This window comes from Corapipo altera, unplaced genomic scaffold (assembly GCF_003945725.1).
Source record: "Corapipo altera isolate COAL_440 unplaced genomic scaffold, ASM394572v1 175, whole genome shotgun sequence".
Lineage (NCBI taxonomy): Eukaryota > Metazoa > Chordata > Aves > Passeriformes > Pipridae > Corapipo > Corapipo altera.
This window is the reverse complement of record NW_020884942.1, coordinates 3,388,051-3,413,047: the sequence shown is the minus strand read 5'-3', so window position 1 is coordinate 3,413,047 and position 24,997 is coordinate 3,388,051. Positions and strand designations below refer to the sequence as shown.

Sequence of the window (24,997 nt, the reverse complement as noted above, 5' to 3'; positions counted from 1 at the left end):
CTCTGTTAATGAAAGCACCATGAAAGTCATGTCATTAAGCTGCAGTGATGCCTCCCCAGAGGAGCTGCAATTTAAACTGCTGATCTGCTGGCAAGAACCACTAATACAGACCTGTTGCAACAGGGAAAAAAATTTTACTTTGCTAAGAGTAGTTCCCATAGCTGGAGTTAAAGGGGTCAAATACCCCTGTTTTGCTTATGTGAAGGATTGCAGCAATTGCTGTACTACTCATGAGCTAAACCAACTGGGAAAAGTTTGCACTTACATACGAGGTTTAACTGAGCTGTTGCGTTCACGTTCTCTCACTTTGAAAAGCACTTTTCAGCTCCAGGATTACTCATTGCATTAGATCTACAAGTCACTTTATGGTGTAAGACAAAACAGCAAAAGATGACTTTCAATATTCAAACAAAAGAAACAAGTTGTTAAGTACAGTTCTTAAAAAATGCAGTGGTATGTGTAGAATGTATCAGGCATTCAAATGCAGCCCAGTGTGCTTACTTTTTATTTTTTTGATTCTATGTCACACTTGCTCAGTTTGCAAAGGGGTTGAGTATTTGCCCTGATCATGATCATGTGGGAGAAGTTAGGCAAGTGACTTGCCCAATTCCACCATTTCCAGCTCCTGTTCTGAGAGACACTTCTCCAAGTCCACTTGCAGTGAATAATGTACTGGGCAGATGTTGAACCAGAGAGAAACTGTGAAACTTGCTTCCAGCACTACGGAACCAGGAAGCTTTTCGTAGTTTTCTTGAAGTGTAGATTTCTACTTCGGAATTCTCCTATTGGAGTGCTCCTCAGCACTGAAATCTTTAGCAGAAATGTTTGTATAGAAGTGACAACAGTGAATGCCAATTAGAAAAAGTTGTTTTCAACATGTATTTTTTATGAATAGCATATTTTAACCACATGTGTTTCAGACTACACAGGCAAACTTCCCAGGCATATTTCAGCAGTGACTTGTGCCTGTTCTGCTAATGCTTATCCAGTCTCCAGGCTATCAAGCTGCTGTTGCCCTCCATAATGGAGTGGACTAGGAGTATAGTGTGAGTCAAACAACTGGAAGTTGGGCTTGGTGACACGTGGTGCTTTTTTCATGTCTGTCAGTGTGTACATCTCTCCACTGCAGATTTTACTAATAAATGATGGTCTGTCTCCATGCCAGCAATTTTAACACAGTCTTCCCCTGCAGCCCCTCATATACCCAGTGGGTCTCTAGGCAGGTTGTGGATGACTTGTGCTGAGTGGCTTTGCAGAGGCTCCTGCCCAAGAGCGCAGGGCAAGCTGATGGTTGTCCACAGAGCAAGTTGGCTGTCTCATCTGACCACCACCTGCCCTGTGGAGCTGGGCTTGAATAGGATTCTTGGCACTTGGGATGGGTTTGGGCAGGATTTGACTTCAGGGAGCAGGGCAAGTTTGCGTGTGTTAAATAACTTCTAAGGCATGTTCTTAGGCTGGAAAACATAAATATACAGGAGCTGGTCCTCTATAATATGTTTTCTACAGCAACAAAAGTTTCCTTCAGGGCTCATTCCAGCTCCCTACTGGTTGTTGGTGCTTATGATGCTGTGTGCTGACTGGAAGATGCTTTGGTCAAGGGCAGGTACTTCACACAGGTGTATTGTTGGGTTTCTTGATATAACTCCTACTACCAAATTGTAAGGAAGAGTGTTACCATGGCAAAGGCTTCCTGTCGAAGCCTCCATTACCACCACCATCAGGCTCCGCAGGTGTGATGCCACAAGGCTGACAGCAGTCCTAGAAATTCTGTCCTAGCACCATTTGCAGATGGCAGATGGGGAAAGTTCAGTGAGTTGAAGTGAGCAGGTGATGTGAACCTGCCACGCTGTATGTGAGCGTGGTGGCAAGCAGCCTGCTTTTGTCATAGTTGCAGAAAGGGCTGTGCTTTTTCACTAGATTTGACCTGTGGCGTGCTGGAAATCCAGCGCCCTCTCTTCCTCCTCAGTTTCTTGTGCTCCTTCCAGAAATAATCCCTGCCTGCTACTGCAGTCCCCCAGTCCCTCATGCTGGGGGGTAGCTGCAAAACTTGTGCCTGGCTACCTTCGCTCTTATTTAACCCTAGGTTCACACCCTTCATACCCTCCCCGTGAAGGGAGGGGATACTACCATTTTATGTGATCCAACATGTGGAGACTTACACTCTGGACACACAGAAAGTTGAAAAGGTCTGCACATATGCTAGTGGTGTGAGGGAGTAGCAGCACTGTTTTCTGGCTGTATGTGTTCTCATTAAAGAGATTTACTTTGCACCCATACGGTAAAGATATCAAATACTGCTGTACCAGAGCAGTGGTGCTGAGCTATAAAGTTTTGCTACAAAACTGAGCACATAAACAAGTAATCTGAGGACAGAAAGTGGTGGCTGGTGGGAACAGTAATATGAGATGCCAGAGGAGCTCATTCATTTTGATAAACTAGTTGATATTCTAGGATGCTTTCTGCCACATTGATGAAGTGTCAATCTTACGATGAACTTTGCTACTGATGACCTTTCATGTAAAGTTGCAGGGCAGAAAGAAAAGATAAACAACTTGAACAACACAATTAAGGCAAACAGAGAATTCAGTCAGTGAGAGACACCAATGTTAAGTAAATCATCCCATGGAAACAGAGCTATTTGGAAATGCAATGGCATCACTTACAGTACAGTGGGCAATTAGTTTTAATTAACTTCAAATTCTGACACATAGTTAAAAATCATCTTTTGAGTGCCCAGCTAGACAAATGACAGTTGGGGCATTATGTTCTGCAAGAAAAAGCTATTACAAGTATTATAATGATGTTATTAACACTTCTATTATAAGTATTATGTGATCTTTTTAATTTTTTATGAACTGTACTTTTGGAAGATGATCTTGTTCCATACCATAAGCCTTTGAATAAGGGCACTGTTTTCGAAGAAAAGATTGAATTTCTAGAAGCTGTTTTGAATTCATTAACAATGTCCACTGAACATCTTGTGACTTTTACCGGTCAGGGAGGAAACAGCCAGGAGTTCTTGTAAGATTATCAGAAATTAAAGGCAGCTTTTGATATGTATTTTAAGGTTAAATCTGGCACTTTAAATGTGACATATGTCTGTCACTATGGAAGCCCCAGGTACACATTTTGTGGGAGGTAAGGGGGTGGGTGCTCTGAATTACAACTGCTCAGTGGGGTATGTGTGCCCCAGCCTGAGTCCACACATCCCTCTGCCCTGTGTGTCCATCCAGCTGGACCATTCTGGAGAGCAAAAAATTACTTCCTATATATGTTCTTTTTGCAGTGTATTATAATCCTTAGCACTGTGAGTTTGATGCTGGTGTTTGTGGGACCAGCTATGAATTCTTGGTGTTTGCTGTGGTATGGCTCTCCTGTTGTTGGGGGGAGCAGCTTCTGAAAGATGCTCAGTAAGTTACTGACTTCTTTTATATGAAACTTATTTCCATTATTGGTGTTTTGAAGTACGTGAAACTAGAGCTAGATTCTTCTGCGTACATTATGCAACCTTTGCTCCTTGAGTAATCTCCTTGATTTCCCTTGGACTGTGTGTGGCAGCTTCTCACATGAGTAAGTTCAGAGACTACTTGCTTGTCCCAGTTTAAATTAATTTGTATGCTGAGCCATGCAGGTAAGGGCAAAGAGTGTATTCATCTTCTCAGCTGCTTGGTGACCAGGATGCTTGAGGAAGAATTCAAACAGAAAGAGCTGGTGCTACTGAGATGAGAAAACTGTTATCATGCAGTCACCTCCACAGCGTGTTTGTCTTGGATCATGACAGTTACCAGCCCTGGGAGGTGCTGTTTTATTGAGTCATTAAAATCTGTGCCTTTTCCTCTGTTACATCTTTGCCAAGATACTAATTTCTCAAGGCTATATTTTTTATGACCAAGAAAAAAGCTGCTCCTCTGGGGATTAGACTGATGGTCTCAGCTCATGCCAGAGAACATGCACAGTAGTCTCTGGGTAGCAGGGTGGGACTTGGAGCTGAGATCTGGAGAGGGAGAACGCTGATATGCTGCACATGGTGTAATTTCTAAATAAGCATGGTGGGTCTGATGTCTGCCATGGGAGACAAGTAATTGGGCTGAAGGATTTTTGGCCTGAACCAAAATAATTGCTCTCACACTGTTAAAACGAAACAGTAGAAAATTATGAAAAAGTAGAATTCTGTTCAGCATTGTCTGTAGAATGTTTTCTCGTAACTAGTGGCTGTCCTGACTTGCTGTGTTGTCATATCAATTGTATTTCTTTCATAGATCATTGGCTGGTTGGAGGCCTAATAATGTTTTTAAAAATGAGTTTTATGGTAGAGTTAACAGCTGTGCTTTTCAGGCATGATATTTTTTTTTTCTTTCAGAAAAAAATATAACAGGCACTTGTAAACTGTACATTTGGTAAAGTGAAAAATATCCATGAAACAATGAGCCTGCAGAGGAATACTGCATTCTGATCACCAAAAAGGTCTGCAATCTTGCACACTCATGGGTGCCAGAAGGTTATATTTGTCACCAAAGCAGTGCCAGGAGAGAGGTGTGATGGTTCAGTGTCAGCCCAGAGATGCAGGGAGGCCAGTGGTTACCTGTGGGTTGTGACTGTGCGTGTGAACACCTGGGGCTGCTGATGGTGGTAATGACCATCTCCTTGCTATGGATGTAATCAGTGACAAAAACATACACCTGAACAGTGTGTGGAAGGTCAACATTTTTTTGCAGAGGCGAAAAAAAATTAAACTTCAGTCCAAAAAAATGTAACGTGTCACCTTTATTTAATGCTTCTATAGTTATCACAAAACAACAAGTAATATAAATATTATGTATTGAAGTAACCTGTATTAAATATATGGTTGTTACAATTCACTGACATGGTTTTTACTGAATTTGGGCATGTGGATAACTCAGGTTCCTTGGCAGGATTTTGAGGAGAAGAGGGGAGCTGAAGATGGTAACATAATGGACTGTCTTCTACCGAGGACCAATTAAAAAGTAAAATAACTGTCACCTGACTTAAAAAGCCAGGTGAGGAAAAGAACACCCATCATGTAGAGATGAGACATTAAAATAAACCATGCTAAAAAATAATTAGCCATTTGAGATTTGAACTTGCCACCCACTGAAAACAATGGCAAGAATCCCACTAAATTAAATGCCTCGAGCCCTTGCACAGGACTCATCTGATGATATTAATAGAATAATGTATATGCCAAATAATGCTGTTATTTGTCAAGTAAATTATTCATCAGATCAATCATCCTGCCATTTCTTTTTTGGCAGAGCTCCCACTGAAGTCAATGGGAGTATTGTCTGAATTAAAGTCTTTTAGGACTGGGCCCAAGGTTATGCAAAATGCTACTGGGGGCAACTTATTTATCTTCCTTGTGTACATAAACCCACATGCTGGACAATAGTTTGTGCCTTATGATGCTAATTGTTCTTTCACTGATGCTGATTATTCACGCATCTCTCTTTAATCTACCTGTTGCCCCCTCGATTTGATCCTGTTAACGTGTGTATGTAACTTAAAGCTTGCTGGCTGTATAACCCATATTAAGCTGACAGCAAAGTTAACCTGTATTGATGTCCATGGCCATCAGCCCTTTGGGTATGCTGTCTTGTCCTGCGGTGTCCTGGGCTCTTGTCTGACCTTGGAAAACTGCAGGATGAGCCAAGGACTCAGAACAAGGGCTTCAAAGGTGACTTGTTCTCTGCTTTGGAGTTTAGAAGCCTGATTAAATGGCTGGTTTGTTCTTCCAGTTTGGGTTTTTTTAGTCTACAAGTTAAATGTTCTGAATCAAATTGCTTTTTCTTAAAAAAAGTGAGAGTTATCTCTTATTGTCTTGATAAAATACAAGAAAATCGTTTAAAGGATTTGCACTTCTAGCTATTAAAATACAACTTGGGCAACTTCAGCACTGAGCTCAGCCTCTCATTACTACCTATGGGAATGTATAATGGTTAAATTAGCTGCAGGTGGGCTCCCACGTTGTTCCAGAAGCACATTAGAAGCATGTTGAAGGTTGCAAGTAACCTTAAAGAAATCGCACATAATGGCCTCAAACAATAGTCATTCTTGTAGCTACTAACGTGCTCCATATGCCTGAAAGGTACTGTGCAAATGAGGCTCTTTGTGGGAGACCGCTTGGGTTTGGCTTCTCTGGAAATGGAGTGTTTGTGTGAAATGGAAGATATTCAAGGGCGTTGAGGGCAGTTCTGTTCTCAAACGTGTGGTAGAGCAGCTGATACCGAAGCTTGCTTAGGGCGGTGAAAAGATCACAGACCAGCTCTCTGATGGTGACAGTGGCTGCTCTCAAGGTGGTGTCATCCCCAGGAGGGGGCTATGTCCCCCAGACCATATAGGATAGATCTGCCGCTGGCTTTTGTCCAAATGAACAATTTATATCCGCAGTTGGTATAGAGAGATATGTATCCTGGTGTAAAGTCTCTGCTGGGACTGTTGGCTGGAGTTAACACTTGTCTAGCGAAGACCCTTCCATGTCATCTCCTAGGAATTTCGGAATCGAAGCAAACCGTGCACCCTGCAGCGCTCAGGGGGTTTATACCTACTGCTCTGTCTGCTCCTGTACCTGTTGTTACCAACGACCACAGGCTGCGAGCGCGCCTCTCCTTTGGTGCTGATCTTCCTTCTTTCGGGACTCTTTCCACTGACCTCGGTTCGCTCCCTTGGTCTGCGTGGCCCGCAGGGACCGCACCGCTGCTCTTGGAGAACTTCCGTGTCGGTGTCCCGCGGGGACAGCTCCCCCCGAGGCGTGTCACGGGAGCTGTGCCAGCGCTCTCTCCCCTCTCTCCCTCTTCTCCAGCCGCGATCGGGGGGCGGTGGCGCCCCTCGGACCCCGCGGGGAGGGGAGGGGAGGGGCGGGCGGCGGCGGCCGCTCCCGCCGAGGAGGAGCGCGGGCGGCGGGCAGGGCAGCGCTGCTGCTGCCGCCGCCGGGACCGGCACCGGGACCCGGCCCGCGGCCGTGTGCCAGGCTGCGAGATGGCCGCCGGCGCCGTCCTGGGGCTGTGGCTGCTGGCGGCGGCGGGGCTGTGCGGCGGGGCGGCGGCGGGCAGGTCCCCCAGCTGCCACGAAGTGCGGACGGCGTTCCAGCTGCGGCAGATCGGGCCCCTCAAGCTGGTCCCCGACGTGCCCACGGCCGGTCAGTACCGACACACCTGCGGGGGGCTGCTCCGCGAGCGGAGGGGATGCGGGGGGCTCGGGGCTCTGCCGCTGCGAGCGGCCGGTGCGCCCCCGGTGCCTCCATCCAGCCGGGCTTTGCTGCCGGCGCGGGGAGCGGAGCGCGTTTGGAACGTCGCTTGCTAAAACAACTAAAAGATTTTGTAGGAAGAGCAGACCGGGATGACTCCTGCGGTTTTACACTGTGCAGGTGCTGCTTGTCGGTCTCCACCGTAAGCGCGGTCTGTCTTACCCGCGTGTTTCAGACTTGTGAGGTTCCTTTGCTGAGTACCTGCCGCAGAGGATTCTTCGCGGGAAGGATCTCTGTCGTGGAACGCAAATCAGTAGCCGAGTTGTTAGGGAAGGCTTGTTTTACTGCTCAGATGTGGGGTCCTCGAGCGGGTGGTGAATACTCTCTCAATTCTGATTTGGAAGGGTTATCCTGCAGATGAATTCGGGAGCGCTGTCATAAAGAGAGGCAGGGGTGACACCTTGGAAGGACGCAGCCAAAAGAACTTGGGTTTTGCTTAGTTAAACAGCAAGTCTGCAGCACTTGGGAAAGTTGATGAGCGGAGTGGTGTTCCCTTTTGCCTTTTCACAGCTCCTGAACAATGCCTGGCAGCACTGAAAGGGGAAAGTAACACACAGATAATAAGAACAGATTAATTTTTTTTTGTGTATTCTACAACTACTCTGTAAAATCCATGGCAAGGGGATAAATTGCTTTATAGTATAAAAACGTGATTAAACTTGTGAATGACAATATATCTGTCTAGATAATGGAGTTGCATCACTCACTTTTACGTGTTTTCCAACCTAAACGATTCAGTGAGTCTGTTTGAAGAAAATGTTTACAGGAATCGGAATAGGAAAGCAGAGACTATCAATCTCATGTCACAGTCTCTAGCTGCCTTATGCCAACAGATGTGTGACAGTATAAGTTTCAGTTTGGGTTGTTGCCTTTTTTTTGTATGTGTGCGTTTGGTTTTTTTTTTTTTTGAGCAGTTCAATTCAAAGCAGAGTTTGATGGAAAGACTTATCTTAGATGAGTTTTGGATATGTTTTCTGGCATGGGTTTCTGTCCTGGAGATTAAATTTGATAGGCCATTGGGCTGATCTCTTAGGGCTGTGAATGACTGCATAGTGCTGGTGATCTTCACTTTTCATGAAGTAGCTGAGATGACACATAGGTGTAGAGTTATCCTTGGGTAAGGAATCATTTGTCATTTTGTGGCAAGAAGAGATCTGCAGGAATGGCATTTTGAAACTTGGTGCTAGTGTTCTGTGCTGATAGAGGCATGAGGTCATGTTTGTCTTGGAGAGCTAAAAAAGAGGGAAAATGAGGCTTTTCATCCATTTTGATGAAAGCTTAACCATCTCTCCTGAGCTCTTTCTGGAAAAAGTTCCTCAAAATTTAAATTGATTGTTTTACATTTTCTGTGAAACTCTGCTGCTGTAGATGAAACTTTGAGAAAATTCTGCATTTGCAGAAGGTCAAGGTGTAGATGCAGTGATACTTCAGAGAATCCTGGAATGATTTGGGATAGAAGGGATCTCAGAGATCACCTAGTTCTAACTCCCTTGCCGTGGAGGGTTCTTTCATTGTTTTCTTGTGTCATATTGAACTTTCCTGTTGAATAACAAGCTCTTTGAAAATAATCTGCATGAGAGAGGGTGAGAGAGGGTAATGTGCTTTTAAATTTTAGCTCATAAAGGTTTCTTTTGAAGAGGAGTGGAGCAGAGCTGCAGAAAAGTGGTGCATATTGATCTTCCCTGTTTCTTGATTATTACTCAGCTCTACCAAAGCTTTTGTGCTTTAATGATGATAGCTTGCCAGGCAGTTATGTGTCCTGTGCTCTCTTTTAATGAGATAGTGAAGTGTTTTCCAGTGTTTTCATCTGGCAGCTATTACTAGTGAATATATCTTAATACAACCTACCCTTCACATGTTTCTCTCTCACACTGAGGCTCGTTTTATTATTAATTTTAGCAATACACAAATGTTGAAGCGTGTCCCCTGAAGACCTCAAATGTCAGTTAAAGCAGAAGAGGGAAAGAGTGATGGGCAGGTGGGAGTGACACTGTAGAGCAGCATGTTCCCACTCACTTCTGGTCCCGTGGGCCAGACCTGCACTGCACTGGCGTGCTCCTCAGTCCTCAGTGCTTGCATGTTGGTTTTGGATTATTTTCTCTAAAGACTGAAACTTTTGCAATCCTGATTGTTTATGACATATTTTCAATCACAGGAGTGTTGAAAACCCTTGACTAATCTCAAGCTACTATTTACAGGCTAATACAACAAATCTCACAGAGGTTAAAGTCTTTTCACCTGTAATAAAATTAACTCTAAATACTTGGGAGAGTTTGTAGCCTATATCTCTTGTGGTGTATTAGTTGTGGTTGCGGTGCTGAAGATGCATGCTGATGGATCTAGGATATGATAATGGATCCTGGATACAAGTCTTATGGGGACTGGTGAACTGGAAGCTGCTTCCCTGTGTTTGCCTGGTCTGCAGCAGGTCGCTGGGATTGCTGAGTGGATGGGAGAGGGGTGTCAGCAGTATGTACAGTGAGATGTGGCTTTGGGCAGGAGCTCCCAGCCTCTTGTATAAAATGTAGTGGCAAGGGAAGGAAGAAGACTCCTGAGGAAAAAACGCTTTTCTTTTTGAGATGCAATGTGACTCTTGCAGCAACCTTTCTGGAAATTGTCACCACCTTAGAGGTGTCCAGGAGTCTTTTTTTTAAATTTCTCTTCCACAGTTTCCCCCCAAAGACATGAGATTTTTCTGCTTTGGATTCTAGTCTGTTATTGAGGGCAGGGTTAAGGAAGAAGTGTTTGGACATGGGATGAATAAGAGGCCCAAACAGGTATTTTTGAGCAGCAGATCTTGGTTTGTCTCTAACACTTCCTTCTCTACTAGTGGAGTCAGTGCTCCTGTCTGGTACCCTACTTTTCTGGAACAATGGGAATGTTTCAAGGGTAATTTGCTGCAGTTAATAACAGACAGGTTGGTCAGGTAAGGGTACTACTGCGTTGACCATGATCCACAGGAAAGGAGTTTTTTGTGTGTTCCTTCAGACTGGAAAATGAGTTAATGTGTTCCTGGACTTGTGCTTTGATTATCACAGACTGAGCCGGGATGTTTTTGTAGGAGCTCCTTGGTTAGCAGTTTGATGAGAGAGAATTCTATGCTGTCTCCAAGGGTGAACGGCTGTGTTAATCCTGCCAAGGGCCTAAGCCTTTGGTTCCAGGGAGTCTGGATACCTCAGACTTGATGGGTGCTGCTACGTGTGGTATCGCTCCCAGACACGGGGCCGCCTCGGCGATGCCCTGTGAGCCCTGGGTTGTGTTACAGCATTCCCTGCACGCTGGCATGGGCTCCCTGTGAAGTTCCGGTTATTCAGAGGCTGCTCTGTGGCACGGAGCACGGTGGTGCCTGCCTGGCACTGCTTTCCAAGTTCTCAGTAGGAAAACTGAATGAACCCAACTGGAGTCTGTGACTTGTCTGCATTCAGGCAGTGAATTGGAGCAGAACCAGAATAAAAGTCCTCTTGTGATTCCTTTGGTAATCGTGTGACCATGAGAACATCCTACCCATTTATATATGCTCAGTTCTCTCTCTGGCTGATTGACTAGTGTATAAGCATGCAAAAAACCCCAAGTCTGTAGATGTATGATAAGAGAGAAGAATTGGGCTGATTTCTGGGAAGCAGAGAAAATATTTGTCACTTGTGAAAGAATTCTAGGAACTCTTTACCTTCTAAATAATCATCTTATGGAGAACTACCAAAGGGATGATTAGCTTTATCTTGCTGCTCTACTGCTTCACAAAGAGCACAGATTCCCAGGTTGTGCTCAGGGATGCACTTCTGAAGGGGAGATTTTGTCCTGTTAAAAGCTGCTTTATTATCCTCTGTCATCCTGCACCTTAAATCAGCAGGAGTGTTCATTACCACGTGTGTGTGCTGAACATCCCGTGGCAGAGCTGGACATGCATTAACGATTTATACATTAAAACTGTTTTACTTTCTGCATAGTGACAGGAAAGTCCAAGATTCCTACCAGAAGCTCCTTGATGCATGTGGTGCATGTGTTAGATGGGATCTCATTTCTTCTCAGTCTGTGGCAAAGCTCCCATCTATGTTGAGAAAGGAGCATGCCACACGTTATTTTGTTGTTTTTCTCTTAACATTCAGCTTTTTATTTTTATCTTGTTGATGAGAACTCTGTAGTTCCCTTGCTAAAGGTGCAGTAATGAAACGCATTTTGCTCCCAGCAGCATTCTGTCAAAAGCCACTGCTGAGTCTGGTGTGTGCCAGATGTGACATGTACTCGCTTTATTGGCTCTGGGAGGTCTTTGCCCCATCAGAGTGAGATGCTAAAATCCTGTTGTGTGAACTGCAGTTCATACTTGTGTGTCCTGTTCACCTGCCATACGTGATTGTGTGGGAATACTTTCAGTAGGGTGGATGAAAGGTGCATCTGAGAGCAAAGATTGCTGGGTGAGCACAGTTGCGTAGGGTGCTTAAGATTTTTTAAAAAGACACAAAAAATAATCTTGTTTCTATGAGGTTTCTGTTTCTTTTAGACAATCTTGAGTGTAATACAAGTTTGAAATGTCCTTAGCATTACTTAGTATTTGTTTATTTATGAACACACAGGCTTCTTGTTGGTTTACAGCACAGACTACCTGTTGGAGGGATGGACTGGTCCAGTGTAAGATGGATTCTATTCCCATCTTTGTCACTCTCTGCATAGCCAAGACCAGTTGTGCCTCAGTTTCCCTGTCTACAGGATGTATCATGGTGTGTTAGTGTGAGCTCTTTCATTGCTGAAAAACTGCTGTTAAAGGGTTGTAGACTGCAGCCAGAAAAAACGTCAGTGAGTTCCATCTTATTTCTTCAGGCTGACTTTCACTTAATTCTTTATGTGAGGAAAAAGGCTAGAAGTCCCCTTGGTTTCTGAACCTGAAAGCTGTCCTTCCTTCACTTCTCTCATCCAGCCTCTGAGCAGTCAGGGGGTGTGTATTCTGTACTTGCTGTGATAGGTGTTCTGAGTAGAAAAAAAGCTATGCTTTTGCAGCCTGCAACCTTAGAAGAAAGGTTCCTTGCTTCATTAATCTTTTCAGGATTTTTTAGCACTCTTCAGGCTCAGACAGAAGTGTTAACCTAAGGCTGGTGATGGCTGTGGATGCAGGCAAGACTTCTGCCAGCAGTGATATCTTTTTTTTCCCTTCTTTTGCTGTGTCTTAAATTTCTGTTTGACGCAGGACCAGCTGCTGACTTGGTAATGCCTCCTGGGAGTGATCTATAGGCAAAAAAATCTGTTTAAACTTACTTAGTGCCTCATAAAGATGGAATTGCTGTTCCACTTCCAGGTGGAAACCTGCAGTTTTCATATCTATGAGCCCCAAAAAGCATTGTCCTCGGTGACTTACATGAACATTTGGTCCAGGTGAGATGACTGGCTTAGTTATTCAGATCAGCCTTTCCTGTAAATGTCTTGGGAAGGAATCCAAGAGTCAGCAGAGAACCTGCTCTCCCCCAGCGCACAATCTTGTTGTCAAACTGAGTCACGGGAAAGAGCCAAGTATTCCTACAACTCTCGTATGGTCTACTTATTCTTTCAAAAATCTCTGCCGAAAAGACTGTATAGTGATTTTTTTTTTTTTTTTTTAAATGGTTAGCTCGAGGCCTGGTGATTCTGGTGTTGAACTGGATCTCAGGATGGAGAACAAGCTTAGTCAGAAATGACCCATTCTTAAAATACTGGTGGCTCCCAAGAGCTGCCTCTATAGCACGTTATGTGCCACGGAAGTTTTGCTGTCGGATTGTTATCAGAAATTAATATAAAAATAATGCCCCCCCCCCCAGTATGTTGCAGGCATGATAATGGCTGTATAAATCAATAAAGTAAATACGTCAAAATAAGTAAAAGCTTTTGTAAGGATTAATCATGAAAATTGGCATAACCTGAGGATCTGTAAAAAGCAAAAATATGTGCAAAATGCACCCTGGGCAGTGAAAGGGTTTTGCTTTTAAATGGTATAAAACTAGAGCTAGAGTTCCAAGTATTGTAAAGTCTTTGTAACTGAATCTCTCTTCTATGAAAGCATAAAATGACATGATAAAAAGCCATATGTTTAATAATACTTCAAATACATACTCATCACTTAAGAGTTTAGAGCACAGCTACTGCTTTTAGGGGAAAATAAGAATTTTGATGGATCAGAATCAATTTGCAGACAGCAGCCAGGCCTGCAACAACATTTATATTTAGTGTATCAATTGGTTGATTTGAATTAGGTATCAGTATTTGATATGATAAACTCATCCTGGTATCTCTAAAGATGTATTTAAAGGTATTTGTTTTGTCCACATTAAAGTAACATCAGTGGATGAAATAAGGCACCTCACTAATATTTAATGATTTATATTAAGGATAAAATTGTATAGGGAGGCAAACCTCTTTCTACATTCTGCAGAGAAGATGTAATATTTTAAGGCAGTATATTATTTGATGGAAAAACATAAAATACTTCTTCAGTATCTTCTTCAGATTAGATCCACAGAATTAACCTGAGCCTCAAGCTAAGAGCTAGGTCCACAGGATTACGTAGCACAGACTTAGGAGAACAAGGTTTTTCCCTCTTTTTGTGTCCTTCATGACCCAGGGTGGTCTGTAGATCCAAAGTGTGCTGGTCTGGAAAGGGAACTGACCTGTGTTGTGTGTGGAGCAAAGGTAGTAGGACTGTGTGCCAAGCTGTTCTGTCCATTAGAAAGGTAACAGGTGTCCAGAATACTTTTTTATGGCTGTGTTTTGTCCCTTACAAGAGCTAAATATTTTTTGTAGCAATGTTGACATGTGCACTGAGCCCTTTGTGTCTGAACTGCTTTATCAACACTGGTCCTTAGGACCACCCTCTATAGAAGAATGTAATGACAATATTTATCTCCCTATTTTAGGATGTCAGATGAAAGTCAAGCAACTGAGAAGACTTTGCCAATTCCATAGTGAGTCCTGTAGTTTAGTGGCATCTGATGGTGGGTAAAGCAGTGCAGCTCAGCAGGGTGACACCCAAAGGACCCCCGTGGATTGAAGGTTGTCTCACCTCTACAAGGTGCTACAGCCATGCCAAAGGCTTGTCCTGGCAGCCTTGCCAGATGAATTGTATCGTGCTTGATACAAGCCCTGGGGCTCTGTGCCTGGTACAGCTATGAGGAGCTCAGCACTATTACAGAAATGATTTATGGTAGAGCAACCACCACCTTGCCTCGTATTATGGATACGCACTGTGTGTGTACTTCCCTGAGAATAAATCTGTCCATTTTACTCTTTTCAGTCCATTTTACTCTTTTCAGTCCATTTTACTCTTTTCAGTCCATCAGTTTTAAAGGATGGTTATTAATTACCTTCCTAGTATATTCATACATGCATGATTAATGTCCGAAGTTTTTTCTTATGAAATTTCAAGGCACTAGTTGGAAGAATACAGAAGGAGTTTTAAGGCAATGGAAGAATTTTAAATATCACAGGCAATACTGTTACATTTATTTTGCGGACTGAAAAATCTCGGGGAAGTATCATTGATATGTATCCTCAGGTTCTCTTTTGCATTTTGATAGCTAAAATATAGGAATAAAGAACAACTGTAGCCAGGCAATTGCATAGGAATTTCAGAGTTGTAGAGGATATAAAATTATTCCACTAGAAGTTGTCTTTCTACTCTTTTCTTTTGGAATTTATTTTTTAGCCTACTTTGTATGATTCTGTGCCATTTTCTGCCTTTCTCTTCTCTGAGTAAGAACTCTGTTCTTACTGAGTTTCTATTAATACTGATGGCCAGCATATATATGCATTTGAAATATGTGTATATAGATTTTTTGATCTTCTGACGATTCTGCTTGCTTCCTGGGGTCATGGTCTTTCCCTCTGCAGAGTTCTTCCATCACATGGTAGATGTGACAGCTATTCTGGAGGGATATCCTTCTCCAAGGAGCTTGTTCTCACAAAGAGCCCCTACTCTGCTATGCACTCCACTGTCACTGCCGTGTCCTTTAAAAACAAATGGGAAACAAATTTCAGAGAGCTGTGTTGGAACCTGAGGATATCAGATAGGTCAGGGTAGCTTTGTTTGACAACTGGTTAAATTGGGTAGTTGGACACATCCCTAGATGTTAATGGTTAAATGTATTCATTGTTCCAACAAGGCCCCTATTCATAAGGGGACTATTCTGTGCTCGTTATGCATGCATAATTCTCATTAATGCTACTGGGGGTAAAGGGTGGATAGTGACGGGGGAAAACCAAGCTGATGTGTTTATACATCCATGTTTGCACTCAGAGAAGAGGTTTTGTAACACACCAGGAATTGATGGTGTTTTCACAGATCCCTTAACTTTAAATCTCCACTTTAAGGAGAGAATGGGCATGAAAAGTGACATGTGCATAACTGCCTTGCACACCATACTTTGTCAATGATAAGAAATATTACTCCAGTGCTATTATTGGAGAAGCTTTTGAAAGTAATTAAGTGCTTGGAAATTCCAGGTTCTTATTTGAATATCATAATAATGACTCCGAATCTTTAACTTCTGGCAAAAAGTTTTTGCAAACTTTTGACTCACGTTAATCGAGGTGACAAGATTTTGTGATTTATTGTACAATATGGGTGTTTTCCGTAGAAAACCTTCAGATTAAGGTTCCTCACTCTTAGGTGCACATCAAAGTCATGTAAAAACCATAAAGAAGCTAAGCATTTCCTAAGAAAGCCTTTCAAGTTCCAGAAAGTGCTTGAACTACTGAGGGTTTTGAAGTGTTCTAATCTCTGACATGGATGATGTGCTAGGCTAGCACTTTTTTGTTTTGTCACAAATCATCCATGCACATAGTGCAAAGGGACCCTGACAAAGTCATTTTGCTTTTGGAAAGGACTGTTTTTTTCCCCTACTGTTATGTCTCCCATTCACATCTACATGTTTGCTTCCACTTTGTTCAGGTCTAAGTAGTAGGGCATTTGCATAGTCTTCCCTTTGTTCTTGGTAAATATGGAGTAAAATGAGCAAGATCCCTGCTTTGAAATTAAGGCTCTACTCTTGAGAGATCTTAAAGGCCAAATCCTCACAAAAGGTACAGCAACATAGTGCCAAAGGAGCTGCTGTCCAGGAACAGCTTGCCTTGGGTGTTTGTACTAGGAAATGTGAATAAAGGGAGAGTAATCTGTTGAAAACTGGATGTAACTAGGAAAAGTACACTGCTGAGAGCTGCTGAAAGATTAGAATAATAGAAAATAGTGCTGACGTAGACCTGAAGTGATCATTTGGTCCAGTCTTGCTACTTGCAGCCCAGAATAAACTGTGTTTAAATCAGGGGTAGAAGATCACAGCCTTTTTAGGCTGTTTGTTCCATTGCTTAATTACCTTATTGCTTGGGTTTATTCCTAATACAAAATTTAATTATTCCCTGCCGAAATGCAGACCTTTTGCTTCTTATCCTGTTCTCAGGACATTCCTCTTCGCAGTAACACTGGTATGTGACAACTGCTCTGTTTTGTTCTGCTCTGAAACAGTGCTCTGTGCATTTGCACTAGCGACAGACAGAGCAATAAGCTTTTTGCGTGTGAGTCTAGCCTTGATTTGGGACATGCGCACCTGGAATGAACAATGTGAATTCCAGATGTGGCGACTCATTAAGCATCATGATTTGATTTGGTGTTTGAGCCCCAAGAATGTTTCGTCCTCCTTTATAAGTTTCAGTATTGTGAAGAAGGAGCAAACTGTGTGGGGATATCAAATTCTGTGGACAGTAAAGCAAAATAACGAAGTCGCAGATTTGCCATGTAATGGTGGAGGGGAGTGTGCAGAAAAAGCAGTTTTCAAGTGACCAAACTTTCAACAGCAGTTTAGTTGCAAGGCTACCAGTGGGAAAACTGCAGTGTTGCAGCAAGGCAGTGTGGAGATACGTGGAGACATGAGGTTTAGGTGGGGCATATGCTCCTAACTTAAGTATCCACTTTAGATTTTGCTGGCAGTAGTTCCCTGTCTTGCAGGTGTATAGGCCAGAAGATGGAAATTAGGCTACTGTAAACAGAGGAAGATGACTAAAGTTTTAAGTCTTGCAAATAGAAATGGGATGATTTTGAAAGCAAGCCTGAGGATCTCCAGTTATCCAGGTTAAGACTAGATCTGACCCTTAACCCTCTATTTTTCAGTGCTTCACCTGTTTTGGGGTGTTCATTTTTGAGTGATGTTGCATTGTTACTGATATAGGAAATTGCTTTGTGGCTGAAGAAACAAGGCTTCAAGAGATGAGGGTTGTGTAAGGTTGTGTCTCCAGGTGGATTTGGTCTTGCCTCCAGCATGCTGCAGATAGCTGTAATCCAGTGCTCTGCTGCCAGCAGTGCAGCCATACCTAGTGTGATACTGTGCCTCAATTCAGATCATTCTCTCCTGCTTCCAGGTCAGCACTTGCATCTTGCCGTTCCAAAGCACGTGTGTCTGTCTGCAGAATACTGGGTGACTGTGCTCTACATGGCTTGTCCTGGGAGCCTGTCAGAGGAGGAAATCATAGAATGGTTCTGGTTGGAAGGGACCTTGAAGATCATCTGGTTCCAACCCCCTTTCATGGATAGGGATGCCACCCACTAGACCAGGTTGCTCCAAGCGCTGCCCAGCCTGGCCTTGAACGCTTTCGGGGATGGAGCATTCACAACTTCTCTGGGCAACCTGTGCCAGGGCCTCACCACCCTCACAGTAAAGAATTTATTTGTAATGTCCAATCTTAACCTACTCTCTGTCAGTTTGAGGGCATTCCCCCTTGTCCTGTCATTCCAGGCCCTTGTAAATAGTTTGTCACCATCTTTCTTGCAGGCTCCCTTCAGGTACTGGAAGTCATCCCAAATCCTTCTCTTCTCCAGGCTGAACAATCCCAATTCTCTCAGCCTTTCCTCATAGCAAGAAGTGCACCATCCCTGTTAGTCAGATATCAAACCCTTATGTCCTGTGTTCCCACCTTGTTGTTCTTCCATAAGGAAACACAAAAAAAGTGGGAAATGGAAGGCTGGAGTGATGATTTTAGAAGGAACAGGGGCTTACTAAGTAATACTTGGGGAACAGCACCCAGGGTCTTATATGGTTGCCCTTTGATGGAGGTCAAAATATTCCCTCCTTGCAAATCACAAGAAGATGCGCTTTTTCAGAAGTGCAGGATAGTTATCTTCTCTTTTTACATGGACAGTTAAAAGGAGAGGTGTAATGAGTCCGAGGGCAAGAAAACAAAGAATATGTAGAAAAGCCACTGCCTTCCCAAAACAGAGTAGGGCTTTTAAAAAAGAAATTGGAACCATTGCTCTCGGAGAAAGGCTTTCAAATTTCTGCTCAGAGAAGGCTTGGCTTTAGTCTCTTAATTTTAGTTAACTTTGGGAAAAATATATCTATTACCATTCACAGCAGCCCAAAATTGTATTTGGCTAAAGTGCTGCATTTTCAGTTTCAAGCTGCAGTAATCAAATTTACTCTTCCTAACCTGGTTTGCTCTGGGTATGTCAGGAAATGCAATTCACCCTCCTCTAAAAGCAGCTGTGGTTTGGCTGTACCTGGTTCTGATCTAAAGCTCACTGGGAGCTTCCCCGTTGCTGGTGACAGACTTGCTGTGCTCTGTGGCCTTCTCTGATAGCAATAAACCCCAGCTGGGATGAAAAGTGGCTATGTCATTTGCTGGCAGGGCTGTTGGCTTAGGTTTGGAAAGTCTGTTCTAGAGCTACTATCACAGGTGCCAAAACATTAGCTGAGCAGCAAGGACTGAATAGGGCTGGCTTGTGTCAGTTTGGCTGCTGCTGTGTCTCTGGTGGCTGCCACCCCCAGCCCAGCTTCCTTTCTCACTGCTTGCCTCTGGCTTTTCCAAGTGTGGATTGAGTGTAGCCAGTGCTGCCTGGCAGTGTGTAGAGCTAGCCTCAGACAGCTCCGTGGCACGGTGGGCTGCTCTGGACAGCTTGGATGGGGAGCTCTAAACCTTCAGTAATGCTGGTGGTTTTGAATGGAACAGCACAAGCAAGAAGGGAAGGATAATCAGTTCAGAGTGCTGTGAAGGGAGCCTTGTTTGAGTGATGTAAGGGAAGAAACATGATTTCTTAATTTATATAACAGGTGCATAGGATCAAAAGCAGGCCCTGGGAGAACACTGAACATGCATATAGCAAAGGGCAGGCTCCACTAGGAATTGCTTACAGGCTAAGCAAACTAATGAAAGGTGTCGTCTTCTTTTCCATGGGGGAAACAAAGTGTGGAGCCCAAGGGACCTACCTTCGGTCAAACATACATTGTAGTATTGCCGAGTGGTAGGAGCCTATCAAAGGTTTCCACACTGGTTTTCAAAAGTTATTTGTCTGTGGTCCCAACCTAAAGGCTTTTAAGACATCTTCCTGCCTCTCCTCAGCCTTTGGGAAGCTGCATCTGTTTCAGAATCCATTATCCTGGCTCAAGATGTCCCAGAAAGATACAGGCCTTCCTGCTAAACACATTGCTGGGGTCCAGGAGGGAGTGGTGGAATGTCATATGTGGCGAGCTCGGCTACTTTCCAGCTTGGGGCTATGGCTGGTACCCAGAAGTTGGGTGAGATTTCATTGTGGACTGTCATTAATCCTGCAGTTCTTCATTCCTCATTGCTGCCTTCATCTGCTCCTGATACTGCCAGGACGTTCTGCGTGGTCTAGGCAGACAGAACAGACCAAAGCCAAAACAAATGAGGAAGGGCAGAAGGCCAGGCCCATCCTGGCTTCAGAAGAACCATGTGTTTAAGTGGAAATATTGTCGTGGCCCTCAATTTCATGGGGGGTATATTAGCTTGCTGATGGGCCCTTGCTGCTTTTTGGACTACTGAATGTTGTCACGAACTCTGTGATATGTGTGGAGTTTGAACTGTTTGAGCCTCCATTGATTTTCATTGAATGTTTGCAGCTAAAAATCCCAAGTACTTGTCTGAAATCAAATGCAAGTTACTCTAAGGTCATTGAAGTGCTTCTTTATAATTCTTTTTAGGTGCATTCTTCTGTTAATTTTGACTTTTTCAGGAGGGGCAAGTTTTTTGGGGTTTCCTGGCTGTGAATCCTGTTCCATGATTCACTTGAGAGTTTGACCCAAAGCCCTTCGAGTTCAGAGCTGTGTTAATCTCAAACTATTAAATCCACTGTAGTGGGTCGACCCTGGCCAGATACCAGGTACCCACTAAAGCCGCTCTCTCACTCTCCCTCTGCAGCTGGACAGAGGAGAGAGAAAAAAAACAGCTAAGAATTCATACGTAGAGATAAGAGCTGGGAGAGGTAAGTGACTGATTACCTTCATGGGCAAAACAAGACTCAAAGTGGGGATAGTACTTATATTTATTAGTAACAGGATAAGAGCCAAAGAGTGAGAAATAAAACAGTCTTAAAAAATACCTTCCCCCCACCCCTCCTTCCTTCCATGTTTTCCCTCCTCCCCCCCAGCGGTGCAGGGGGATGGGGAATGGGGGTTACAGTCAGTTTTTGTTTCTGCTGCTGCTCAGAGAGAGGAGTCCTTGCTCCTATGGGGTCCCTCCCACGGGAGACAGTCCTTGATGGACCTCTCCAGCATGAGTCCATCCCTCAAGCAGCAGCTCTTCCCAAACTGTTGTCCCGTGGGTCACTCCTCCATGAGGTGCAGTCCTTCATGAATGAGCTGTACCAGCGTGGGTCCCCCACAGGGGCCACGAGTCCTACCCAGGAAAAACCTGCTCCAGCCTGGGCTTCCCTCTCCACAGGCTGCAGGTCTCCAGCAGGACCCTGCTCCATCTTGGGCCTCCCACGGGGTCACAGCCTCCTTCAGATATCCATATGCTCCAGCATGGGAGCCTCCATGGGCTGCAGGTGGGTCTTTGCACCCCGATGCTCCCCTAGGGCTGCAGGGGCACAGCTGCCCTGCCCTGCTCTGCACCACGGGCCACAGGGGGCCTCAGCTCTGGTGCCTGGAGCACCTCCTGCCCCTCTTTCTGCAGTGACCTTGGTGTCTACATTGTTTTTCCCGTGTTCTCACTCTCCTTTTCCCTGGCTGGAATTTTCTTCTGCGCAACAATCTTCTATTCTTAAATATGTTATCACAGAGACGTTACTATTGCTCCTGATGGGCTCAGCCTTGGCCAGCAGCCAGAAGTCCTTCCTAGAGCCGGGTGGCATTGGCTCCACGGGACTGGGGAAGCTTCTAGCAGCTTCTAACAGAAGCCATCCCTGTAGCTCCCCCCCGCTACCAAAACACAGCCACAGAAACCCACTACCTCCCCACAGAAGACTGAAGCACAGCAGAGTGTTGTGTCTTTAACTGTACTTGTATTTTGTGTGACTTGATGCTACTGGGTGTCTCGACATCAGGAGTTGCTGAACCAAGCCCTCTGATACTACTTCCGTCGCCTCTTTCCTGCTGTGGAGCATTATTTTGCACATAGTGGTCCAATATGGAAGAATTGATCTGAGCATAAATCTAGATTTTTCTCAGACCATCAAAAACAGCCTACTGGTGTCTTGTAAGCAACCTGTGGGGCTGTCAGCTGGTTCTTCTGCATGGTCACAGTGAAAGAGTGTTCCTCTCCAGTTGCTGTCATCTATGTTTGGCTGTTTCCTCTCTTGCCTGCTGTGTGTTGCCTTCCAATGCTTGTGGCTCCAATTCGTGGCAACAAACTCCAGTTTTGCATGAGCGTCCCTGCTCCTGACAGTGCCATTGTCTGCATAAGGAACCAAAGAAAGGAAGCAGGATGCAGAGACCTTGTGATACTGTAGTCTTGCTGCAGCCTGTTTTAATTAATTACTGTGTCATGAAGTTCAAGAATTGGCCCTAGTGAGGTGTGTCTTGTCTAGTCATCAGTTGCTTAGTTTTGTTTCTGCTCTGTAAATGATTGCTCTTTCTTTTGTGTAAATGGCAGCAAGAGCACATTGTGCTTTTCTTAAAATTCTTGCTTATATCATCCAGGTTTTTATAGTTTTCCTCTTTCTTCTCCCTAAAAATAAAAAAAATTATGGAAGTGGGAATGGATCCTAAAGAAATTCATTCAAATACTAGTGAAAACTCTGGAGAAAGTAGCTGTTTCTCATTCTCAAGTCATGCACAAGAGTGAAGTTACACGCAGGCTTACTGGACAAGCTGATTGAAAGCGTTTGGAATTTGGGCTGTAAAATTAATACTTAAGCAAGACTCATATGTATTTTTAAAAGAAAAAACGTGTTGTCTGAGCACTTGGTTTCACGTATTGCTTTCAAGTGAAATGGCAAAAATGGAAGCATTCAAATCTTGGGGGGGAAGGGAGTGTTGAGGAATTATTATTCTTCACTTCTCCAGTACTCTTCTTTCAATTTCACTTTCTGAGGCTGTGACCCAAATATCTAATGGTCCCTTGGTTCCTTTAGATTTATCTTTGCTTTTGTTTCTTCTTCCGGTCTAACCTTCTTAGAGATTTTTATGTTGACAGAAAAAATAAAACAGAAGAAATACAATTGATCATGAACCTATCAATATATTTGAAATCTTCTGTGCTCTGCCACCTTATATAGATATTACCACAGCAGCTAAAGCATATTACGAACTAGTTCATATTAAAAAGTAATCTGTCGGTGGTAAAAAACAGTTGTGAACATCTGAATTATCTTTCAGCTTTGCAGTTGAGATGAATGAGGTGATTCACACCTTTCATAAAGCTATTTTATGTCATCTCCCTGTAGGGCTAGATAGACAGCCTAGTATTGATTTGCATTCAGAAGGTGTGTTTTTTCTAACTGTACGGGGCTACAAACCTACTTCTTTCATTTACAAGCGACTTCAGTTTTGTTGCAAAGTGCTCCATACCTGTCTTCCTCTTTAGGCTTTCCACCTCCTGTGGTTTCTGTGTTCTTTAGTCAGATCACCCTGCAAGGCAGAGTTCTGTGGCAGTGAAATGCTGTCCCCACTGGAGAGCAGAAATGCAGCTGTTAGTTTATCGGATGATATGGAGCAGGAAGATTCACTAGACTCATCTAGGAAATATTTTGTTTGTATGTATGATTTTTTTTTTGTTGGCGGTGGTGAAAAAATGGATAGGATTTACTGCTGGGAATGTGATGAGACATAATGAAAGATGAATCATAGTAGACTCTAAATTAATGAAAGTTCTTGTAATGTTTCTCTCACCTTTGTATTGCAATTATACATGTTGTCCCAGGAAAACGGAGGAAGGACTTGGCATTACAGTAAATGTAGAAACCCCTTTGATGTAGACCCACTGACCTATATCAGTCTAGATTGTTTTAAAATGTACTTTATGTGCATTGTGTTTTTATATCAACTCTAGGCAAAAAAAAAAAAAGTATGGATCCTCAAGAGTGTGAATCTCTTGAATGTGCATGTCCTGTGTAGTTAGGAAGCTCTGTAGCAGTCAGTCTTGCTGTCTCCCACATTCAAAGGATCTCACTTAGCACTGGGCTCATGTGAAGTAATTTAATTTAATCAGCATTAAAGAATTTCTCACCCCTCTGTAGGAGTGCAAGCCCTGGAGGAAGTGACCACTGTGCAGTCCTCTGGCCGTGGCAGGTAGTGCTTGCCCTGCACAGCAGCTGGCACTTACCAAGCTGTCTCTCTCCTCAGCTGCTCAGCCTCTTAAATTAATGGTTTGGGCTGAAATTCTCTAAGGTGGGTTTCATGCCTTCTGCTACCAAAATTCCTCTCTTTCTGAGATCAGGGCTGACTGGGGGGAAGACCCGAGGGGGAAGTAGTGGACTGTGGGAGATGAATCACCATTTCTTTGTTCCTTCCAGAGAGTGTTTAGGAGCAGTGGTACTGTGGCCATTTGGCATTGACACCAAAGGTGCATCTCCCAGCAAACTCTGAAAAAGCATTGGAAAGTCTTGAATTGTGAACCTTGTCTGAGGAGGGTGAGAAGAGTGGAGAGGGACTCAGAGGAGGAAAGGGAGGGCCTGGTTACAGTTTTTGAGGTTTCAGCAGGTTGAAGGGACATCTCTTTTAGGGCAGTCAGTTTTTCTGTTGCTTGGGCCCAGGCATGAGGCAGGTTCAGTGGGGCACAAGCCAAGGTAAAAAAGCTAATAGGCATGCAGTACTCTATGGGGTAGGGCAGAAGGTGGCTTGGAAACCAGGCCAAAAAATAGAATACAAGAGCGGTGAGAACCAGGCAAGCAGCAGAGGGAAATGAGAAAAACTCAGACAAAATGAACTTAGCAACAGGCCTAACAATACTGAATTGTGCAGATGCTGCTCTTAAAAGCTGTATATTTTGGAGAGTTCCTGCTCTGGAAGCTGATCAGGGCCAGTGCCTGATAGTCTCCAGCTACCCTGCAAGCTGTGGCACTTGCTGATGCTACCAACTCTCTGGAGTCATGACATCTAGTGCTTCTCACTGTCCCCCTTCCTGTCCCATTCAGGATTTTCACCCACCTTAAATTGGCTGGTGTAATTGCAGTGCAATCAAATGGTCCTCCCATTTTGTGGGGTTTTATCCTTTTTTTTTTTTTTTCAGGTCTACTCAGGCACTCTTAGGCTAATGCAAGCTATTTGATTTAACAGAGTTGAAAGTAGCTACACATGCTAGTAGTTACATTAGCATGTTATCTAAGTGGTGCTTGATAACACTGGAGGTGTTTGTCTTTTATCCTTGATTGTTTCAACTGGAATAGCACATCTGGTCATGGCCTTAGTTATGCTTTGGTGTATTTTAGAAGAACAGTGAGAATGTAAAGTCCAGTGGTCAAGTTAAAAAGTCTCTCTGTTAATGTACATTATGCAACAAGGGATCAGGGAAAGGAAATTTTCATGGCTTGTGTTTTCCAAACTGCACTTGTAA

General features: G+C 43.8%; 1 protein-coding gene across 3 annotated transcripts in view; it reads left to right on the top strand.

Annotated features, from left to right (window-relative positions):
* The window catches only part of LOC113955844 (glypican-5-like), a 408,368-nt gene that overhangs the window by 29,507 nt on the left and 353,864 nt on the right, over nt 1–24,997 (top strand). The window contains exon 1 of one of the 3 annotated variants that reach the window (XM_027661786.1): nt 6,861–7,153. The exons of 1 other annotated variant lie outside the window; for it this stretch is intronic. In XM_027661786.1, the coding sequence (XP_027517587.1) occupies nt 6,994–7,153 (160 nt within the window). In that variant the 5' untranslated portion in view covers nt 6,861–6,993. Of the gene's footprint in view, nt 1–6,860; nt 7,154–24,997 lie in introns of those variants that run through there. One more of the 3 variants, XM_027661785.1, reaches the window with a different exon arrangement.